Here is a 23,687-nt window from a genome sequence, read left to right on the forward strand (position 1 = left end):
TTTTAATTCACTTAATTAGTTGTGGTTGAAGGAATATGGGATACACAAAAAAATAAACTGCATAATAAAATAGTCCTGCTGAAGAACTATCACATTCCACCTCCTATAGCAAAGATACATCACAATCCAATCAAGACCCATCAAATATATAGATTAGATTCATTTATTTTAAGGCACAAACCATGTTTTGTACAGTACATAAAACTAGAATAAATTGACACATTTCTGATTTCATTTAACATTTACATGACACCATTACGCCATAAAATATAACTTTGTAAACCACACAGTCTAGACATCCAACTCCCTAGTCACAGAAGTATTGGACAAAAATAGTGAAAAGTACTTAATTGCACATTTCATAAAAGTCACAACTGCAGAAATGCTTAAAAAAAACTTTAAAACTCCCTGTATCAGCTCAATATTTATGTTTCATAAAGTGCATATAGAGGTATAGCTGCATTACTCCCATAGTGGCATGATAAAACATTGATAACAGAAATGCTGTCTTTAAGCTCACTCACCCACCTAAAATGAAGATTAGTCTAAAGTCAGTTTAAAGTGGGATGACACAGATAAAAAGTATTTTTGGCTTTTTAAACTTTATTTTTTACATTAAATAGGCAAGACCATTGCTAAAACAAACTAGAGGGTATTTAACATGTTAAAATTAACTCTTAAAATGCAACTGTGATTATATTTTGAGATATCAATCTATGAGTTATAAAGGAAGTTTGGGCCCTAACAATAAACTGACATGGAGACTGAGTTGTTGCTGGCATGCTCCTGGAAGATATATAAGATTTGGTACAACCAACTTGTATCTGATGCTTTTCGGATTTCCATCCATACTTACAATCACTATACAATGACATATGAATATCAGCAAGATGCATGAGTGGAAATGAAGTAGTATTAACCTCTGCACTAGTAACTGTTTTTTGAATGAATGGGCTGGGAGTTACACAAAGCTTAGTTACCTAATGACTCATACAGCAGCTGAACAAGCCATCCTGATATCACTCACAGCAACATAGTGACTGCAAGCAGGCAAAGTAAGAGCGCAATCAATTCTGTGTGAAGATCAGGTCCTCTTGTGGCGAAAGAGGGAACGTTCAGTGTGCCATTCAACCACAAGCAGGACGTCATAGTGGCGTTGCAGCACTCCAGATTACATGGAGGTTTTGTAGCTGTCTTGCATGCGGTATAGCCAGTACAGTTGGTGCAACCTGCCTTCCACGTTAAAGTGGAATCTATGGTTTCCTTTTTCAGCTGCAAAGACAACAGTGAGTGAGTAAGAACAGTGCAGGACCTCCAAATGCTTCCGAGTCTAAAGATGCATTAATTAAGGGGGGGTCATGACATGGAAAAATTAAAATGATATAAGAGATGTACAGATATGTAGTGGGCAGGAGTTAATGAGGTGATCTTCATCCTACTCGTTTTCAGACAATATTCTAGGTTTTGGATTTGGTTTGGCTGCTTTGTTTTTGTTTTTTGTGTTTTTGTAATCTGTATTTATAGTCTTCTTTGCCTTTATCATATGTTGGCATGTTTGAAATAAATGAAATGAAAACACTATGAAACCATCTACATACACACGTGGACAAAATTGTTGGTACCCCTCAGTTAAAGAAGGAAAAACCCACAATTCTCACTGAAATCACTTGAAACTCACAAAAGTAACAATAAATAAAAATTTATTGAAAATTAAATAATCAAAATCAGCCATCACTTTTGAATTGTTGATTAACATAATTATTTAAAAAAACAAACTAATGAAATAGGGCTGGACAAAAATGATGGTACCCATAACTTAATATTTTGTTGCACAACCTTTTGAGGCAATCACTGCAATTAAACGATTTCTGTATTTGTCAATGAGCGTTCTGCAGCTGTCAACAGGTATTTTGGCCCACTCCTCATGAGCAAACAGCTCCAGTTGTCTCAGGTTTGATGGGTGTCTTCTCCAAATGGCATGTTTCAGCTCCTTCCACATATGTTCAATGGGATTCAGATCTGGGCTCATAGAAGGCCACTTTAGAATAGTCCAACGCTTTTCTCTCAGCCATTCTTGGGTGTTTTTGGCTGTGTGTTTTGGATCGTTGTCCTGTTGGAAGACCCATGACCTGCGACTGAGACCAAGCTTTCTGACACTAGGCAGCACATTTCTCTCCAGAATGCCTTGATAGTCTTCAGATTTCATCGTACCTTGCACACTTTCAAGACACCCTGTGCCAGATGCAGCAAAGCAGCCCCAAAACATTACTGAGCCTCCTCCATGTTTCACCGTAGGGACAGTGTTCTTTTCTTCGTATGCTTGGTTTTTGAGTCTATGAACATAGAGTTGATGTGCCTTACCAAAAAGCTCCAGTTTGGTCTCATCTGTCCAAAGGACATTCTCCCAGAAGCTTTGTGGCTTGTCAACATGCATTTTTGCAAATTCCAGTCTCGCTTTTTTATGAGTTTTTTTCAGCAGTGGTGTCCTCCTTGGTCGTCTCCCATGAAGTCCACTTTGGCTCAAACAACGACGAATGGTGCGATCTGACACTGATGTACCTTGGCCTTGGAGTTCACCTTTAATTTCTTTGGAGGTTGCTCGGGGCTCTTTGGATACAATTCCAACGATCCGTCTCTTCAATTTGTCATCAATTTTCCTCTTGCGGCCACGTCCAGGGAGGTTGGCTACTGTCCCGTGGGTCTTGAACTTCTGAATAATATGAGCCACTGTTGTCACAGGAACTTCAAGCTGTTTAGAGATGGTCTTATAGCCTTTACCTTTAAGATGTTTGTCTATAATTTTTTTTCGGATGTCCTGGGACAATTCTCTCCTTCGCTTTCTGTTGTCCATGTTCAGTGTGGTACACACCTTTTCACCAAACAGCAGGGTGACTACTTGTCTCCCTTTAAATAGGCAGACTGACTGATTATGAGTTTGGAAACACCTGTGATGTCAATTAAATGACACACCTGAGTTAATCATGTCACTCTGGTCAAATAGTTTTCAATCTTTTATAGAGGTACCATCATTTTTGTCCAGGCCTGTTTCATTAGTTTGTTTTTTTAAATAATTATGGTAATCAACAATTCAAAAGTAATGGCTGTTTTTGATTATTTAATTTTCAATAAATTTTTATTTATTGTTACTTTTGTGAGTTTCAAGTGATTTCAGTGAGAATTGTGGGTTTTTCCTTCTTTAACTGAGGGGTACCAACAATTTTGTCCACGTGTGTATCTGTTAATACACTGAGCTGTTTTATATCTATATAACAGAACTGCATTTATCCTGCAGAAACTGTGTGATGAGTCTTTAAAGTGCTGAGTAAAATGCTATCGTACTGTTTTATTATCCAATGAAGTTTCTATTCTTTTTTCTACCGTGTGACATTATATATAATAACAGACTATGGATTTTATGATAGACTTCCTATGAATGAAATGCCACGAAAACAAGTGGAGGGAAAACGCTTGAAATATAATTAAAACAATAAACTGTATTGTGCTGTATTATTTTCTACAGAGTCTCCTCATATTTTGTTAAAATATTAACTCGACTTTTAGCTAAGTTTTTGCTGACAAGCAAATATACATGTGAAGTACAGACAGCCTAAAAGGTGCTAAAGATAGACAAATTAGAAATCATATAAACTCTGTACAACCAAAAAGAATCAGGATTGACAATTAAACATTCTAATGAACATTACTTTTTTTAATGTTGCTAGAACTATATTTGCATTATTAATTGTGGTGTCATTTAAGTTTGAGTAGCTTTATTTGAAGCACCATGTAAATATCTGTGGCAGTTCTCACCTGGCAATGTGGCTGTGAGCCAGAGCATATTTGGAGTGCTGCATTTTTAAAATTCTTGTAGCATTCTGTGCCAGAGCAGGTGCCATTATGGCATTTGTTTGCCTGAAAAAAACAACACAAAACACAGAATGATGCTAATCTAACAGCAGGTCTAGGTTACATTGCTGGACAGACTGTTATCTTGTGCTGGATAGAAATATTAAATTTTTGGCAAGCAATTAAGTTAAATACTCAGAATTGCTTAAAAGCCAACAACCTATACAAATAATTGCTAAACACACACTGATAGCTGTCAGCAGTCAGACACAGAGGCAATTTGTGGCTATCCATTGAAGACAATACATTTGTAACAATGTTTAATAGCTTCTGTTTGGTGATATACACCATAGCCTTCATCCCATTTATCCATTCACATGCCACAGACACAGCCTTTTGTACTTACATTGTTTGCAGTTGTTGATGGACTGGTGGTAGTTGTAGGGACTGATGTGGTTGCAGCTGCTAAAGTTATGTGGAAAAGAACAAAATATTTTTAAAAAAAAATGCTAGTTTCAGAAAAAAAGTGAACACCTGTTAACATGAATTTAAGAAGTAATAAAATGTAACAATTTGCAAGGACAAAATGAGGACTGTAAAATGAATGAAATGCTCATGAGAACGATTAAACTAGGAGATAAAAAATGTGAATGATGGGTCTACTAACCTGTAGTTGTTATCATCATGTCTGCAAAACTGTCATTGAGGCAGCCAGTAGAATTGCAGCAGTTCACAGAGCAGTTGGTCTGAGAGGAGTTGATGCAGCTTTCAGCACAAGAGGCGCTGCAGCTGGCAATGTAGCAGATATCCGTCTGCCTTAACAGCTGACACATTGAAGAATTAGAAAATGATGTTTAGTTGCCTTTTGCCTTTGTAATCTCACACAGTGAATGTAAAAATTTATTTTAAAAAGTTTTTAGTAAGATTTGACCTTAACCGTTAATAACAAATACCATGCAATCTCTTGCATATTCTGATGTTTTAACAATTTATTAATACAGCATTTAATAGAATTTACTGCATATTTGCTCTATGTACAGTGCTAACAAATTTATTAGGCCACCACCTAGTGTAAGGTGTTTGCCACCACTGCCTTGAATTTATGATATTGCTGTTTACCAGCATCTATTTTTTATGTTTCTGTAATGATTAATGTGCCAGTATGTGCAAGCTCTTTACGTAACTTCCTCACTCCTGTTCAAAATGGTGAAGCGTAGAGGACTCACTGAGAAAGACAGTCCGAAATAAAGCACTTCATGATGCTTGATGGTCTTTGAGACAAATAGGGCAAGACAAACAGTGTTCTCACAGTGTGGTCAAGTAGGTCTTGGACTCAACTACACAGACTAATATTTAGAAAATGTGCCAAGGAAGAGGTCCTCCTGAAATGCTAAAGACAGAAGGAAGACCACTGCTGATCTTCAGGCAGAGATTAACGCTTCTAGATCAGAATCTGAGAAAGTTTCCAGAATGACCATAAGCATACGACGGAAGGACCAATGCTTAAAGGGAAGAATAGCTGCTAAGAAGTCATTATTGAGGCCTGCAAACATTCAAAAAAATTGCCAAGGAGCACAAACCCTGGACACCGTAGATGACTGGAAGAAGGTACTCTGGACAGACAAGCCCAAGTTTGATCTCTTCGGTCAGCATCGTCATGTTTATGTTCACAGAAAAGCTGGAGAACATTTTGATGCGTTTTGATCCACTGTGTTTCACTGTGCCCACAGTGAAACACAGTGGAGATTTCATTATGGCATGGGGCTCCATTTGTCGAAACGACATGGGCAAATTAGTTCAAATCTTGGTATCATGAACAAGAAGGTCTACCACAGCATCTTGGTGTGTCATGGATTCCCTTCTGGACTGAACATGATTGGTCGTGGGATTATATACCAAGAAGACAATGACCCCAAGCATACTTTAAGCTGTGTAGAGACTACTTGACCAAGAAAAAGGAATCTGGAGTTCTGGAACTGATGGATTGGCCAAGTCAAAGTCCAGATTTCAATCTTATTGGACAGACCATGGAATTTATTTAATTCAAAAATAGATCACACAAACTTTTAATCCAAAGCAAGTCTCTGGGAACAGCTAGAAACTATTTGGAACTCAGTAACAAAAGAGAGTGTCAAAAAGTACATAAAAACAATCCCAGCAAGAGTGCAAGATGTTATCAGGACCAAAGGAGGTCATACAAAATGTTAAGATTTTTGGTTAACATATGTAAATAAGGACTATTTAGTTGTTCCACTTTGCTATTTGCCTTATAAAAACAATACAGTTTTGACAGATTTCTAAAATATTAGTGTTTTATTGTAGACAGATGGTCTAATGATTTGTTAAGCACTGTACATGTCAGTAATTATATTGAAACACATTTTGCTAAATTTCAATTAAACATTTTATGATCTTTTTTTTTAAGACAATGCAATAAACAGTTTAAATGGTTTGAGAGGATTTGTGGGTGCCATTTGCCTCCCAAACCTGACAATAGTCCCCGGTAGTGCATGAAGTGGCATTCGGGCTCGTGTACATCGAGTAGCAGTCAGAGTAGTTACACATGAAAGAGGGGCAGGATATCTGTGTTTGAAAGAGGTGGAAAGCATATGATGAGGAGAGACGAGAGATAAGGGAACCTACAAACACAATAATTTACATCTCATTAATAAGGTGGACTTGCCATGTTCATTGAAGTAGTATTTGGCATATTGGTTCCATTCATTACAGACATGCCACCTACCACAAAAAGATGGATGTCATGATTAGATAGAAGAAGACAAAAAATAACAGGTAATAATTTTAATAGTTTCTTTTTCTTGTATGGCATAAGAAAGCCTTGGAAGTTAACGGAAGTGTTTTATTATATGATGAAACAGAACATACCAGTGAGAGTTCACTGACTTACTGGTGGACATGATTGAAGTTGTGGAACCAGAGCTTGAAGACATGGAGGTCGATGAAGTGCCCCAAGTTGAGCCTGTCATGGTGGTGCTTGACTGGGTCATGGTTGTTGAACCAGCTGTAGAGGAGACAAAGTTAGTTGCTGGGATTAGAAGCAATGATTGAGTTAGAACCGGTGATAGAAGATAATGATGCAGAAGTGGCAATGGTTGATGTGCTGGTGTTAGACTGTGAGGTGTCTGTATTTGTTGGGGATTTCATGCTGGTGGTGGCTGCTATGACTATGGAGGTGGTTGTTGATGGTGGATGGCAAACCTCCAGAAGTGTCTGTAGGGGACTGAGTGTTAGTGGATGCTGAGCTTCAATAGGTGGATACAGTTGTGGGTGACTGAGTTTTATTGGTTGCTGATTGCCCAGAGGTGGTGGTCACTAAAGCACTTCCAAGGTTGGTGTAGGTCGTAAATTATGGTGGTACCTGTGGTGCCAGTGGTCATTGTAGGGGATTGAGTATTGACTAAGGCCGTTGTGACTCCAGGGGTGGTGGAAGAAGAGGGTTGCGTGGTCGCTGAAGCACTTCCAGAGGTGGTGGTGGGGGCCTGCGTGCTAGGCATGGTTGCAGTGTATCCAGTGGTGGTGGCAGACATGGTGGCCATGTTTCCAGTGGTGGTGACTGCAGACGTGGTTGTCGGGTTTCCACTGGTGGTGACTGCAGACGTGGTTGCCGGGTTTCCAGTGGTGGTGACTGCAGACGTGGTTGCCGGGTTTCCAGTGGTGGTGACTGCAGACGTGGTTGCCGGGTTTCCAGTAGTGGTGACTGCAGACGTGGTTGCCGGGTTTCCAGTGGTGGTGACTGCAGATGTGGTTGCTGGGTTTCCGATGATGGCGGTGGTAGCAGGGGCTTGGGTTCCAGATGGAGTAGTGGTTGCAGAAGTGGTGGAAGTCGGGGGCTGGGTGGTGGTGCTGGCGCTTGCTGTGGCTGCAGGTGCTGTAGTGGAGGTTGCAGTGGAAGAACTGGGGGACAATGTAGTGTTTTGAGCGCCTACACCTGACACTAATATTGACGGCAGAATTAGTCCTAATAGGAGGAGATGCAGAATACCTATAAAGGAAAACATGTCAGGAAAATACATGTTTTAGTGTTTGGAAACTTGAACATTTAAAATTAACAGCAGCTATCTGGTCCGTCTTTGCAAATTTTTTTTAATTAAATCATAAAATACCGATGTTCAAAGATAAATCCAAATTACTCTAACATGTATTTCTCAAGTTAAGTATCTCAAAATCTAAAAAAAAAAACCCAACAACAACCCACTTTATTGTTTTCAAATGAACTGGGTATCTAATTTTACACATTTCTTATTTAGCTAGTAGTTTGCCTATAAGGAATATCACTGTTAGGAAACCTGAACATTTGAAATTAATAGCAAATTTTTTGTGCCTCTTGGCATTTTTTTAATAAAACCATTAAATACTGGTGGTCAGAGATAAATCCTAAATACTCTTGTGTTCACTTATCTAGTCAAGTATCTCATAGCTTTACTTTTAAAAACTGTCACTTTTTTTTTAGGAAAAAAATGCTGCTTTTGAATGAACTGGAAGTCTAATTTTAGAAATTTCATATTCATCTAGTTTAGCTCTGAGGAATATCAGTGTTTGACCCTTTGGTCCCGATTTACAGTCAAATTTATTTTTATTAGATGGATTGCCAGGAAATTTTGTGTAGACATTAAATGCGCAATTTATTATGTTTGGTGATCCCCTGACTTTTGCTGTAGTACCCCAACCAAGTTGAAATTTGTGGTTTTGATTAAATCTCTTGACCACTGAGGTCATAAAGTCATTATTAGAGTCATATTTATCTGAAAATGTATCTAAAATTTGTAAAGTAGTTATGGCCAGGTACCTGCAAAGCTATAACACAAACATGATGTATTTTCCGTATAACAGACATTACAATGTCAACAAACTAAAGTAAGACTTAAGTGCGTGATGTATAGCTATTTATAAGTAATTGTGAAGTAAATGTTATAAAGTGTGCTCAAGAATTTTTTGCTTGACATTTTGAAGACATTTGTATGCTGATGTTAGTATTTCAATAAAAAGGACTATTGTGGACTGTTAGTCTGACTGGAATGGTCACGCTTAAACTGAAAATAAAATATGTGCATGCATGACAGTGTGAAAACACATAAACATGCTTGCATACGTGTGAAGCCGTGCATGAGGCTCTGGTGCAAAAGAACAATGTCATGAGAGAGCAACACAACATCCATGCTTTTGGAATGATGGAAGTTCAGGTCTTGAATTTCAGTGGCCTTACATTCTGTTATTTAGTGGCAACCAGCTGTGAATGTGCATTTTTTGTCTTTGAACAAGACCGTGCTGTAGCTCATGTGAGATGATTTGCATTCAAAAACAGCTAAATCACATTCTTGAAAACATTCAGCTGCTGAAAATTAACATTCTCATTATGTTAATTTTCTCTGCTCTATACATGAAACGCTTTTTGCATGTCTATTTGAAGAGTTCATTTGCAAAAACAGATAACTCCATTTTGATAAATTTTCAGAAAACTTATTTTGTTGTTTACTTGAGATAATATCAATCAAACTGAAGTTGAGTGGATTTGACTCAGTAGAAAAATACATGACAAAATAGAGAAAAAATAAATTATTAGTGTTTTTATTATTATCTCAAGAAAACAATAAAAAAAAAGAGTTTTCTGAAAATTTATAAAACAGAGTTACCTGTTTTTACCAATGAACTCTTCATTTTTTCTGACATAGCGGCTCCTACTCTGCTGTTCTGTTTTCCCCCTTTCTGCCCCATTATTCTTTTATTTATTGTATTTCTTCTTATCCAGATTTATTCTCCAACGATAAAGGGCGTTGAATGCTGTAGAGAATATAAAAACATTAAAGGAAAATTTCTGGGATACATGAGCAAGACTGATCAAATAGACAAGGTTGATGGAAATAAACTGACTGACTAAGTACTACACGTCTGAGACTGACCATGCAGGCAATCAATGCCAGTGATTTTAAATAAACAAAACGGCTTTCATACCTGTGTCTTTTATAAAAGCCTTGGAGGCCATTATCCCACTGACAGAAAGCGAGAGCTCTGTTTGTCCAGCCTGTAATTACATCAAATCTGTCAAATTCCCAATAAATATAAAATCAAAAGGAATATATGCACATATTCACAAATGGCAGCAAAATAAACCAAACAACAACAAAGTGAGTTTGTGTGTAATGACAAAAGTTCTTTATGATACATGTCAACATGATTCAGGCTGTTTTCTCATGCTAATAAGTTCCTGAATTACAGCCATGCTTGTTCACTGTAAAACCACCTGAGCAGTTCTTTGAATCTGTAATTGCTAAGCCATCTATGGTCTCCTCTTTTTACAATCCTGTAACTCTTCTATAGATGCATCTTATAATTGTTTAGTGGAATCACACTGCAAGAAATTCATAAAAGTGAAATTTTAAGCAGCAACTGTTCACATTACTGGTCTGTAAAAGATTTTAAATGAGATAAGAAGGTTTCAGCAAGGCACGGACACCCTCTTTGTGAGAGAATTCCTGCTCAGATTAGCTCTGTGAGGTGACACACCATTGCACTTTAAATTCTCCATTTGCAGTGGTTTATCAGTGGACATAATTAAAATGTGTTTGTTCCTTGATCAGTGCCCTTGGGAGGGCTGCTAAGCGGCACAGCTTGTTTTTTTTTCCCCTTCTCCCTTGGATCCCAGTATGACCTCCTATGGGCTCTACACCCTGGAAACTGAGTGACAACACTGGCCATTTTGGCTTATATGTCAAAACACAGGCTTTAATTGGAAAAAAGGTGAACTTTAGATTTCTTACTTTGATCTCAGCTTGTCAGGTATCACACCCTCTAATCACTTTCCTGGGATTCTGCTAACATAAATTTTAAAAATCTCTCTTTTTCATGTTGTATTGGTAAATATGGTACAACATGTAACTACAGATGAGTTAAGATAACAGCAAAACCTTAACAGTATCATCTGCTGAGAATATTTTTTAGAAGTCACAAAAACACCATAATCTTCATAAAAGCCTTTTTTTCTGAGTATGATGTGAATAAAAAAGTGTCCGCATCTTTCACAATTTATCACAATCTGTATCGAGAAAAAATATGCTAAATGATGTTTAGAAAAATAGAAGAAATTCTGACTTACGAGCTGATTAAACCAATTCACTCATATCTATCCAAACTGCTTTTAGTGACTGACTTGTTTATAACATTTTGGATTGTATCGACACACAATAAAATGTGTGCTGCAAACAGTTTTAACTCACATTGGGAACAAAACATCACCATGCTGCATCATTTTCTGGCTAAAGTGGTGCCACTGTTGTTGACCTGCGTCGCTTTGTGTTTAACTGTTCAAAAACATTACAGCTATATTTAAATGACACTTACTAAATCCATCATTTAAAATGAGGAAAGTCCACTCACCTGTGATGAACTGTTCTCGTTTTTTTTTGTGTGTCAGCTGCGGTTGAAGGGAATGAGCGTTCTCTGGAGTTACCTTTCTCAATTGCCCTCTGTCTCCTCCTCCCTTCTCTTCCTGCTGACAGCCCTGTACTGGCAGCGTAATAAGTGGAAACTCATTTGCACTGCTTTACTTGTGAGAGGAGGAGACTAAAGAGCCGTTGTTGCTGGGTGGATCGAGAAAATGCCCAAGAATCGATGTGGTAATGATTTTATCTGAAAAAGTACTTTTGCATTTTCACAGTACGCAGGTTAAAATACAGCACTAGATGCGAGAACTCTTTCCTTTTTGTCTGGTTAAAAGGTTTTATATTTACTTGAATCTGCTCAAGCCAAGAGGTTTCATTAAATGATTAATCAAAACGCTAATTCAGTGCAAATACAACAACTTATCAAAAAATTAAATTAAAAAATATCACATTTTTATCAACTCAGTACTATATTAAAAAGTAAATACATCCTTTAACCATTTATACATTCTGCTATCAAAATATATTTAGATCAACCACTTGTTTGTGCCACTTCACAATGAAAGAAGATATTAGATTATAGTGTGTTGCAGTGTTATGTTGCTAAGATGAAGGTTAAATAGAACAATGCACCCAGCAATTAACCATTTACTAAAATAACTGAGCGGATTAGGCCGTTGCTGGTCTATACGAGTGCAGGTGAGATTTCAGTGCCCTGTGGGTCGATTGTATAGGGAGCCTCCTGGTTTCTGTTTAACACAATGTGAAATCAGAGCCGCTCTTTCTGCCAGCCATAAAGCCCCCACACACTACAATTACCTCTTTGTGGCCTAGAGAACGTAGAATTCTTGGGCACGACACAAAAGGGACTTGCGCAATTCAGGTGACAGAAGTCCTTCCTTTTTTTTCCATCTCAGCTGCAAGAAGCACATGGAATTTTGCGCCATGTATTGACAGTACAAAATAGTTTGAGGGTTATATCAAGAACCTAAAGAATTCTAAATAAGGTAGTAAATCTCTTTACTATGAACTGTATAATGATGTACTAAGATAATGACTGTGTTAATGTGGAAACAAAGAAACAAGTGTGAAAATGTACTATTTCTTTAAAGAACACGTAGCATGTCTGTCTGTACTGTACATAGAAGCACAAGTAAATGTGATGATTTCCCTTCGTATTTCATACTTTTTTAGCATTACAAACTCATAGTGAACGGATTAAATACAATAAAAAAAAATTTCAATTGATGTGGGTGATCAAAGAGACGTCATCTTTTTATTACACACATTCTTATTCATTCCTTGACAAAACCTGACAACTATACTGCTTACAATGCATCTCACTTGAGACTGGTGTTTTACCTATGCTTAATATAGCTTTGACCTGCATCAGCCTCAAGCAAACATGAGGAGCAGGTGGCACACTTCCGGTAACCTCACTTCTTTCTGCACACCCCCATATCTTTCCTTTTCTTTTTTCTGTTCTCTTCAGTCTCACAGACACTCTCTCAAAAGACCACTGCTCAAGGATCTTAAAATGCATACTGTGTACTAAAAAGTCAGATATATAGCTAGGGAGAGAGACTAGAACGAGCCTCGACTCTTAAAATCTACCATTAAACACACTTAAAAGTCAGTGTACACGTAGACGCCGAAAGAGGAGTAATGTGAATTTAAAGTGTTTCTAGTACAGAAATGACTTTCATGTGCTGAATACTGTGCAGTTGTGGAAAAAGTCTAATTATTAAAAATAGCCACTTGATTTGCGTAGTTCAGCCTACTGAAAGCATCATACTACTTTTGATTGAATTTTACAAAATATTCTTGCACAGATGCTGCCATCACCATGATGAAAGAAACATTTAATTCATTAAACATTCTGAATGTCTATTTGATAGATCGTGCCCTGTTGTTCATTACAAAAAACACAGATGCACCAATTACACACATGTTCAAACATACTGTACTTACTCACATATCCTCACAACATTTACATACAGCTGCATACTTAGTGTCACCAGCAAGGTATTTTAAGACTGTTATGGAAGTTATTGGGTTCTTGTGTGTTGCTACTGTACACATACTATGTGATGCCCCATATCTTTGTATATGCCAAAATGTAGTGCACCTCATTTTGCCATGTATCACCATGTAAATATCCCAGCACATATGATATCATTTGCATTCCAAAATGAGCTCAAAAAGAACCATGCTAGAAAGCCAACATTTTGCCAACTCATTGTCAAACAAGAACCAATGAAGAGCTTAGACAGCACTGACACCAGATACCAGTGGTATTGTGTTAAGCTGGGAGGAAAGGATTGTTGTTTCTTAGTTACATATAGTGGCCTAAATTTATACATCTACTGACAAACAAGAATAACCATGGGGACATAGCCTGTGGGCTCACATTTCCCTTGAATGCCAAGCTTTAGTTTGGAACAAAAGACACTAATACTGTATAATTAATAGAATAGTCATATGTGAAAAATGCTGCCCCTTTCACACTTGAATTCTAAAGTGTAAGATATAAGATGCGGCAGCTTAGACTGAACAAACATATCTGAAATAATTCTCTGTCTGACGGGCATCTACCAACAAACGGTATCAAATATACACTAGGTAACATAGTACACTCGTTTGTGTACACCAAACTTACAGTCAGGGAGGTCTATTTAACACACATTGTGTTGTAACGGTAAGACGTTGTTTGCTATTTAAGATCAAAATACAATAAAAATTATTCAGCATGGGCAATAAAATCATTTCCATATTATGTTGCAGACTACTGAAAACAAAACAGAGACACCTCTTCTGATATAAGAAAAATAAGGACACAAGGTTAAACTACAATCAGTTCAACAAGTTCAGTCAAAAAGTTATAGCTTGCTAGCTCCATCTGTTATCTATACATCGCTTAATCCTCATCAGGGTCGTGGGGGGCTGGAGTCTATCCCAGCTGACTTGGGGTGAAGGCAGAGGACACTCCGGACAGGTCACCAGTATATCACAGGGCTACATATACAGACAAACAGTCACACTCACATTCACACCTACGGACAATTTAGAGTTACCAGTTGGACTGTGGGAGGAAGCCAGAGTACCCATAGAAAAGTCACGCATGCACAGGAAGAACAAGCCAACTCCATGCAGAAAGATCCTGGAAGGTGAGGATGCGAACCAGGGATCTTCTACCTGCTAACCACTGTGCAGCCCTTTTCTTAAACATGCAGGATCAAAATATGTGTAAATTCAAATTCTAATTATATAAAGAATTAAATAAAGATTTCATCAGCAATAATTAGCTGAAAATCCTTAGCTGTATTAACTCAGTCGAGTGTACAACCCATCGACATCAGCAGATGTTTTCTTCGTCTGCTTCTTCTACCAAGTTTATTCACTTTCAGGTGATTAGGCTGGACTACCAATCAAGCAAAGTGGGTAATTACCCCAAGAGTCTGCACTGTAAGAGGGTCATTTTTCAGCTGTACTGGAAAACCCAAAATAAATATCCACTGCTTGGTTTGTGGGAACTTGAACAAACATACGGTTGAACAGGGATACAGATAACAGAGTACCAAGTGCAAATCTCTCGTCAGAATGTAGAGCAGGTCAACTCTGTCCTGCTGCATAAGTCTATTTGTGCACCTCCGAGAGGAAAGGGACACCACTTATTGATCAACATCCATAATCTGAAAAGTGTGATTGTAAAACACAGCTGTTGAGTCATTATAGCTTACATGTTGTTAGGAAAATAACTAATGCCATTAAGAATATTTGTCTAAAAGATAACAGCTTGAGACGATCCTCTCCTTTTGTCTCTATACCACATAATTACATGCACAATAGTGAGTATTATGTTTTACTGATTACATGTACGTAGGGCCACGTTACTTCAACACCATGGACCGAGCATTGTTGAAACTTACTGAATTTAACTGTAAAATCTAGTGAAAATCCCAAGTTCTCAAGGAGCCTCAAATATGCCAAGATAATTTAAATCTTGAATGTAATCATTCTTCCACATGGAATGGTGCAGCAATAAAAACCGGGATTTAATTTTATTTTTTGTTCTTGTTGTCCGTAGTGTGACAGAAACAGTAAGAAAGAAACAATGTAAAGACTCTACATCAACATAATATGCTTAATTTCGGTATGTGAATATTTAGCATATTATTAGTTTGCTTGCTCTGCTTTTTCATTTATTTACTGACCATTTTAATTGTATTGTATTGGTAGTTTGATCCTTGATGCCTCCACATGCTAAAGGACCCTTGGGTAGGACACAGAACCCCAAGTTGCTCACGATAGCAAGCAAGTACCACAGCTGGTATGTGAGAATGGATGAATGTGAAACTTATTGTAGAGTGTGTGGTAGAACCTGAAAAAGTTTAAAAAACACTATACAAGTGCAGATCTTTCAGTATGCCAACAGACAACTCTGTCACAGCGGACACTGAAGCCTCCTTCCATGAACAGGAGCAATATTTGCACTGCATGTGGATACTTTTTATTTAAGGCTCTGTAGACCAAACTAAGCCTGGATGCAACTGGACTGGAACTGCAGGGCTAAGAAGATTAGACAAGATTTACCTACCCAGCAGTCGTCAGCAGCACAGTTCATACTGAGCTGGTGCATAGCAACAGGTCAGTGAGCCCTGTGCACTACAGTAACATTCACCACAGACCAGGACAGAAGCCTATTGAGCAGAAATGGGAGCTACTGTTTCCTTATGACCTCACATGGGAGTTTACTCCCATCCTACAGGTAAGGCTCTAGAAAAGGTCAGCTCTATCTGAGCATTCTCCAATATCAAGTTTCCATCCAGGTTTCTGTTTATATCTGTGACTGAGTATGATGTCATAGCATGGCACCATCCACCTACAGATGGCGTAACTTTCTTTATTAGCCTGCACCCGACTACTGAGTAAAACTAGATAAAAATCCATTACTCCAGCTATACTATTACAAGCTTTTATGAGCTGTATTACATAAACACTGTAGTTTTTGTTCTTTTTCTCATCAGTATAGTACAATGTGAGAAGACCAAGCTTCAGCATGGCAGAATATATCCTGTGGACAGTGTTTACATGGACATTCAAGGGAGTACTCTGCACCTGCAGGTTCCTTTGGGTGAGTGTAAAATACGTCTTTGGTTTCATATTTAGATATCTTGTTCCTAACATATTTTGATGCGGGTTCCATTATGTGGTGATTATAAATCGTGCACATTTACATTGCAGATATGCCCCTACAATGCAATCAAATTCTTACCAAGAGAAAAGCACATTACAGAGGACAAAAGTCAACAACCGAAACAACGTGGCGGTAAGGACCTCATCACATCAAAGCATGGAATATTTACTTTCAACTGAAAAGGCTTTGACAGTTTTTATTTTATTCATAGTTGCTTTAGCTCAATCAGCCTTCAAACGTCATTGGCTCCTTTGTTTTATTTGGAAGGATTACAAAAGATTAACTTCCTTTATCCCTGTTAATGAACTGTCTTGGAATAAAATCTGTCACATCTATCATCGTTGAATGTAAACTGATGACAGGGTCCATTATCTTATTTTTCTGAATACAAAGGCCCATCTGCAGCCTTCTGTAATATTTCATCTCCTTCATACACGTGTAAAGTACAGATATAAGATGATGACCTTTTTTGTTACTTACCAGGTTCTGAGAGTAAAGGGATTGCAGCCATACCAGGCAGCCCTGATCATACAACTGGCCTTCAAAAAAGACTGACCAAAACTGAGAAAGAGATCCTGTCACTCAAAACAAGGATCGCTTGTGAGAGAGCATCATGGGAAAGGAGGTTTGCAGTGCTGCAAAGAAATCAGGAAGAGCTACGTAATCAGGTGTGCTTGTGAATTTGTGTGGTTGAGGTTTTCTTTAGACGTGGGATGGATTCCTCAATCCCTTAAATTCTGTCAGACATATAGGTCACATTTGATGCACAACAAACAGAAGATGAAGTCTAAACGAGCAGACACTTATAAAATTGTCCAAAATTTGTTATCCTAGTTAATTTTATTATTGTTCTGTGTGTTAATTCACTAAACTCATTTACATGCGTCCTGCTGCTGCAGGTATTAATCATTTAATAAATTCAGGGAAATACTCCCCAAAAACATCTCAGACTAAACTGTGATTAATTTTGTGATGGCTCATCTGTTTGATGTAAAGAGAAGTGCACATCGTGATTTGCTGTTGGACCCTGAACCAGACTGATCCGCTCTTCAAGTGATCATTTGCATTTAGAAATATTTAATGTAGTTATCTTCAGTATTCTTCCACATGTGCTCAGCTGCCTTGTTCAGGAGCCACATATGGATCCTGCTGCAGTCTGATGCTCCAGGTATTTGATAAAAATTTGGAAAGAAACCATCAAGCAGCTGGAAGCAACAAACAAAGCTTCTGTTAATGTCTTTTGGGGTGAAGGAAACCCAGATTACACTCATTACTGGTGAGTATTGTTAAGCTAATATGTTGAGGTCTGTTTTTATTGCAGTGAAGTTTATTATTATGAACATTTCAATTTATTTCCTATTATAAAATTTGAAATTGCAGGGCAAAGTGAATGAGAAAGGTTCTTTTTAAGTCTGTATTTGGCGTACAAACTTCCTTTTGCTCCATCTTTGGTGCTGAAATGTGGAAAAAATCTTCCCCAAATCACTTCACAAAACTCAGAGTACCATTGCTTGTGTATGCCTATCCTTTAATAGTCCAGCTTAGGAAAGCTACTTTTGGACCTGCACTCAATTCTGTTAACAAGACAGAAATGCTTTTCCTACATTTTTGCACAAATATTTATTTCTAAATCAGTTCCTTCCTCCCTCACTTTGCTCTACAATTTAAAATCTATCCAGCAATGTCCATGAAAATTAAACTTTCTGCAATAAAAAAGAGATAAACTGCTTAGATTAATGATACTCACGATAAATAAAAGAAATTCATATTTTCCCAGCAGATTGTAGCAGGAACTGAAGTTTCTTTAATAGGGTTTCTCAAATACTTGCAGCATCAGACTACTGCATGTGTGCCTTCAAAGCGAGACAGTTAAATAAAATAAAGTACCTCCAGCACCAAGACTGATCAGTCTGTGCCAAGCTTCAGTGACAAGTCACACTCTGTGCCTTTCTTCACATCAGACAGGTGAATTCTCATACATGCAGTTTAGTTTGTTGACGTCAGCTGAGTTTATTGATTTATTTTTATTTCATCACTGTGTATTGTACAATACTTGCTGCACTGTCTACTCTTGTGTGAATGGCAAATATGGCATGCATGCTCTTTCTGCCACTGTGGTGCATACACTACCTGTCAAAAGTTTAGAACACCTCAAATTTTCCATTTTTTAAAAATTCAAATTCAAATAGTTCAACTCCAATGGATAGCTTGAAATGTTACATAAGTGGTGAACTGCCATAAGTTGAAATTGAAAAATAATGTACATTTCAGAATATACAAAAACACCTTTTTCAGGCAAGAAATGGGTTAACTCAAAACTGTTCTGCAGCAATGGAGGTTGATCAAGCCCTGGAAGTTGGTGCTAACAATTCCTACAGATATTCCAACTTTTCTTGATTACTTACAACCCCTCTGTCTGCATAAAAGTAGTGTTGGAACACACCGTGGCACCATACCTTCGTGAGCATTATTTGAACAGCATTTTACTGCAGAAAGTAGGGTGTTGCTATAAAAATGGCAAGGGAAAGGCAATTAACAATAGAAATGGAGACAGACCATCATGACATTTAAAAATGTAGGTCTTTCCTACAGAGAAGCTGCAAAAAAAGAAGTCAAGGTGTCAGTGAGTACAGTTTTCTTCACCATCAAAAGGCACCCAGAAACTGGGGGAAACTCTGACAGGAAGGGGTCTGGAAGACCCAAAGCCACAACAGAATCTGAAGACAAGTTTCTGAGAGTCAACAACTTGGTGATAGGCGGCTCACAGGACAACAGCTTCAAGCACAGCTTAATAGTGGTTGTACTGAGCAAGTCTCAGTTTCAACTGGTAAGAGAATTCTTCGAGTTGCAGGTTTGACAGGCCGAGTTGCAGCAAGAAAAACATTGCTAAGATGTCACAGTAAGAAAGAGGCTTGCCTGGGCCATTAAACACCACCAATGGGCTAGACTGGAGGAAGGTATTATGGACTGCTGAATCAAAATATGAAATCTTTGGTTCAACATGCAGTATTCTTGTATGCCGTTGAGTAGGTGAAAGAATGGTTCCTCAGCGTGTGGTGTCAACTATCAAACATGGAGGAGGAAGCCTGATGGTCTCGGGCTGTTTTGCTGTCTTGTACAGAGTGAGAGGAACCCTGAGCCAAAACGGCTACCACAACATTCTGCAGCGCCATGCGGTACCTTCTGGTATGTTCCTAGTTGGTCAGGGGTTCATCCTACAGCAAGATAACGACCTTAAACATAAGTCCAAGCTATGCCAGGAAGAACAAGATGGTAAGCTTGAAAACATGGAGTGTCCAGCACAGTCTTCACACTTGAACCCCATGGAGCTGGTTTAGGATGAACTGGACAGAAGCGTGAAAGCAAAGAAACCTACAAGTGCCACGCATTTATGGGAACTTCTGCAACAGAGTTGGGAAGAACTTTCTGAAGAATATTTGATTTCCACTGTGGAAAGAATGCCACAAGTGTGTTTATCTGTTATATCTGCCAAAGGTGGCTACTTTGATGAGTCAAAAATTTAGAATACATTTTGGTTTCTACAATGAGACATTAAACTGCATAATTTCCAATAAAAAATTTGGAAAAAATGGGGTGTTCTAAAACTTTTGATCAGTAGTATATGTCTGAATGAAGCTATGATGAACATTAATGGATAAGTGAACTGTGACTCTTTTCAGACTTTCACTCTGTTCCGTTAACCTGACGGCAACTTATCAAGTTGACTGATGAATCCATCAGTGTTATGGATCTCATGTTGCAAAAAGTCCTAAAATTTCAGGCGTGGGTTGGGTTTTGGTGGTGATAAACCTCTATAATTCAGATGCACCAAACAGCATTAAAGGTAAAGCTGTACAAAATACAACTCGCCAAACACACAGTCAGACAAAGGAGTTACCGAGGTGCAGCCGATGATGGCAGGTGCAGAGCAGAGCTTCCACATGACCCCCTCCTTCTCACACACTACACTGATTGCCCACCTGGCTCTTATATTCTCCTCAGTGACCTGCGCACACGTCTATTAAAAAACACAATATCAAACATCCTTTATACTTAAAATACATAAATACAATTAACAGTCTGATACAAATGAAAGAAAACACATGATAGCCCAACAAAATACTAAATAGAGATCAAACTTATTCAAAAATCCCCCCTGTAACCCTTCCTCTCTCTCCTCTCTGATCTCTCAATTCCACCTAATCAGATAAGCATCAACTGCTGGTATCCTGTAGCCACATCCTCATGTGTGCACTCCATGGAAAATGCCCCCCTGAAGTTAAGCTCGAGAGAGAGAGAGGTTAACAGGCTTCCCCCAACACAAAACCAAATAAATAAATTTGTATCAGTCTGTCCAACTGTCAATATGCATGTATACTTTCCTTAGTGAGGGGGATGCTTTCCAGCTCCCTCACAGTGTGACTTTAAAAAGTGTCCAGAGTGCACATTCGGATGTCAACATGTTCAGAAGCTGTCATATTAATGGACACAGTGTGTGTTTGCAGAGACTTATAACTGTTAAAGGGTTTATGTGAAACCTTTTTTAACCACTGGATGTCACTGGAGCTCCAACTTTTCAAACCAAAATGAACTCGCTTGTCCGCCACATTTTTCCCCTTCCTTCACTCTTGATTTCAACAAGTAAGGTTGTGTACACAAGAGCCAACAACAACCAAAAAAAATCCAGCTACAGCCATAACCCCATTGTAAAATGGATGCCATGGCTGTAGCGAGTTGTTGTCAACTCAAGTAACTTCATTTTCCCTTCGCTTGTCTTGCATTCTCTCCACTTATGTCTGTTCTGCTTTGTGCACATCTGTTTCCATGGTCCATCAGACCTGAGCCAGGACTAGATCCGCTCATGGACACATTGGAAGTGAAGAGGAAGCAATAGAGACTTTTAAACTGTGCTGAAATGGGGAAAAAATGCCCATAAATCTGGTAGAGTGGCATGAAGAAAGTACCTTGTTTTTAAATAGTTTCTTTTAAGAGCTGAATCTTGAACTGCATTTTTGCTTCTTAAGTGTGAAGAGGGCCACAGGTTTTAGCAGATGGGACTCACATGCACCGAAGTGTACTAGAATGTAGCAAAATGCATGCACATACAATACACAGAGGGAATGTGAATACACGCTGCTTAGGATGCCATTGCTACACTTTATCTTCTCATAGCAGATAGTTGTTTCCATATTGCACCCTGAACTGCCCCTTTTCTCCTCAGCTGGTCTCTACAGCTGGAGGCTTGGTGAGAGTGGGCAGTAGTGATGGAGAGTCAGGAGTGGACAATGGAGAAGTGTTTGATGAATGCTCAAGTAAGTGATAATAATTCAATGTACGACAATGACCCAACAATGACAGAAACACTGCGTTTATTTTCAATATTCTTATACGTGCATGCTGTTGAAATAGGCTGCACAGTGGCTCGGTGGTTAGGAGGATTAAGTGGTGTATAGATGATGAATGGGTGGATGCTGTTGAGCTCAACAATGGTGTTAATGCCTATTTTCTAATAAACAGGTAGACTTCACCGACACCGAAGGTCTGAAGTATCATCAAGGAGTGACAGTTATGCATGTAGTTTGTCAGGCAGTCAGATGTCCTTGTCATCATCAGCGCTGAGCTCCAGACTTGCCTCCTCCTCATCTTCAGCCTCCAGGTACAGTCAGGAAAGAAGTAATTCTGCAGTGAGCTAAATGGAAATATTGATACCATACTCACAGCTATACCAGTTGTGTAGCTTAGCTGAGCACAAAGACAGGAAATATAAAAAGTTTTTCGAAACAAAATATGTGCTTAGCTTTAGAAACATCTCTGAGACTGTCATTTTATGATGTTTTCTTTTTCATATGTCACACTTGAAGCATTGTAGAATATAACAATGACACCTCAGTTTTGCTGTATTACGAATAAAGCAGCTGTTTCCTTCAGTGTCAGATCATGGAGGACAACACAAGGGCCACATCGGGTTTTTGTCCCCCACTCTCCCATGGATCTTCAGCTGGGCCACCAGGTCAGGATCATGCTGCCTTCTGGAAGAATCAGCACAGGAACCATTCGTTTCCTGGGTCACCTCCAGGGGGAAGCAGATCTCCACCTTGGCGTGGAGCTGCAGACTCCTGATCCAGGACTGCGTGACGGCCGCCACAAGGGACACAGCTACTTTGAATGGTAACTGATATCATTTTCCTACAACATGAAAACAAGCATCATGTAGATTCGTCATGTGTCTCAGGCTGTGCAACATGACATTAAGTGTTACGCTGTAATTCAGTGGATTCACTGAAAGTCCCTCAATGGTGCTTTACCTGGATAATTTCAAGGTCAATCAAATGCATTTGAACCCTTTTAATGGCTTGCAGTGCTGATTTACCTGAAGCTGTATTTCCTTCATTCGTAAATCACAAACTACATTAAAACATCCACATTTTATGTTCTGACATTAAATAATGCCCTCTGCAGTCACTTTGTTATTAGGGTGTGATTCCACCAGCATGACCGAAATACATTTAATTCCACAATAGGGTATCTGTGAATGTAGGTATGACACTGTACACCTTAAGACAAACTATGCCTACAGGCATACTTCACCAAATCCTCTGCACTTAGTGGTTGAGCCTTATATGCAAATCTTGGCACACCTTTACAGGTTTAAATTCCAGCACTGAAGAAATGAGGCGTGAACTCACCTAACGTACAACAATTACAAATTGGACTTTTTAGTTTTGTAACAGGTTGTGAAAAACAACAAACACATAAATTACCTTACACTTGAAATGTTGCTAGTCTTTCTCTCATGTTTTGAATTTTGACTTTTCTGTCCTTTGCAGCAAACCTGGATATGGTGCCTTTGTACCATTCCACAAACTACTGATGGCCTGGGAATAACTGACATAGAGGTGTGAGGCAGAGCTGCCCTTGAACTCCACAAACAAATGAATGCAGATCAGTAATCATGGATGTGACACCTTATTATAATGAGGAACATATTTGTAAGAAAATCCATGTAAAAACATTTAAGATATGTATCTTGTCTGTGAATAGGAATATATTTAATTGTCACACTATTCACAATAAAAATAACATTTGAACAAGCAGTTCCAAGGTGTTGTGTGAAGCTTGTGGGGAATAATATGCGAGAGTTACAGACTGAATGCCTGTTTTTGTTGAACTAGCAAAAGGTTAGCTTCAAGTATGTTGGCTGTCGGTCTTAAGACAAACCGTTGGCCACTGAGAAAAAAATATTTTCC

The 23,687-nt window shown here is 38.5% G+C and overlaps 2 protein-coding genes across 2 annotated transcripts; one reads left to right on the forward strand and one right to left on the reverse strand.

Moving 5' to 3' along the window:
* Positions 1 to 147: 147 nt before the first annotated feature.
* LOC110963970 (mucin-5AC) lies at positions 148 to 11,362 on the reverse strand. The gene is made up of 10 exons (XM_051957353.1): positions 11,239 to 11,362; positions 9,817 to 9,886; positions 7,226 to 7,849; positions 6,755 to 6,868; positions 6,530 to 6,585; positions 6,334 to 6,429; positions 4,514 to 4,670; positions 4,253 to 4,311; positions 3,811 to 3,912; positions 148 to 1,272 (listed from the first exon to the last, which is right to left on the reverse strand). The coding sequence occupies exons 2-10, from the start codon at positions 9,845 to 9,847 to the stop codon at positions 1,024 to 1,026; spliced, it is 1,488 nt and encodes a 495-aa protein (XP_051813313.1). The 5' UTR covers positions 9,848 to 9,886; positions 11,239 to 11,362; the 3' UTR covers positions 148 to 1,023.
* A 4,527-nt stretch (positions 11,363 to 15,889) lies between these two features.
* On the forward strand, positions 15,890 to 23,534 carry LOC110950011 (CAP-Gly domain-containing linker protein 2). The gene is made up of 8 exons (XM_022192778.2): positions 15,890 to 16,011; positions 16,271 to 16,377; positions 16,488 to 16,572; positions 16,924 to 17,108; positions 21,662 to 21,752; positions 21,958 to 22,096; positions 22,369 to 22,608; positions 23,268 to 23,534. The coding sequence occupies exons 2-8, from the start codon at positions 16,303 to 16,305 to the stop codon at positions 23,323 to 23,325; spliced, it is 873 nt and encodes a 290-aa protein (XP_022048470.1). The 5' UTR covers positions 15,890 to 16,011; positions 16,271 to 16,302; the 3' UTR covers positions 23,326 to 23,534.
* The last annotated feature ends 153 nt before the right edge of the window (positions 23,535 to 23,687 follow it).

This window comes from Acanthochromis polyacanthus, chromosome 12, assembly GCF_021347895.1.
Source record: "Acanthochromis polyacanthus isolate Apoly-LR-REF ecotype Palm Island chromosome 12, KAUST_Apoly_ChrSc, whole genome shotgun sequence".
NCBI classification, from domain to species: Eukaryota; Metazoa; Chordata; class Actinopteri; family Pomacentridae; genus Acanthochromis; species Acanthochromis polyacanthus.

Coding starts and splice junctions, on each gene's coding strand:
- LOC110963970 (XM_051957353.1), bottom strand. CDS start 9,847: ATGGCCTCCAAGGCTTTTATAAAAGACACAG. Junction 4,671..6,333: donor CTACCGGGGACTATTGTCAG/GTTTGGGAGGCA, acceptor TCAATGTGTCAG/CTGTTAAGGCAGACGGATAT. Junction 4,312..4,513: donor CATGATGATAACAACTACAG/GTTAGTAGACCC, acceptor ACATAACTTTAG/CAGCTGCAACCACATCAGTC.
- LOC110950011 (XM_022192778.2), top strand. CDS start 16,303: ATGGCAGAATATATCCTGTGGACAGTGTTTACATGGACATTCAAGGGA. Junction 16,378..16,487: donor GCACCTGCAGGTTCCTTTGG/GTGAGTGTAAAA, acceptor TTTACATTGCAG/ATATGCCCCTACAATGCAAT. Junction 22,097..22,368: donor TCCTCATCTTCAGCCTCCAG/GTACAGTCAGGA, acceptor TGTTTCCTTCAG/TGTCAGATCATGGAGGACAA.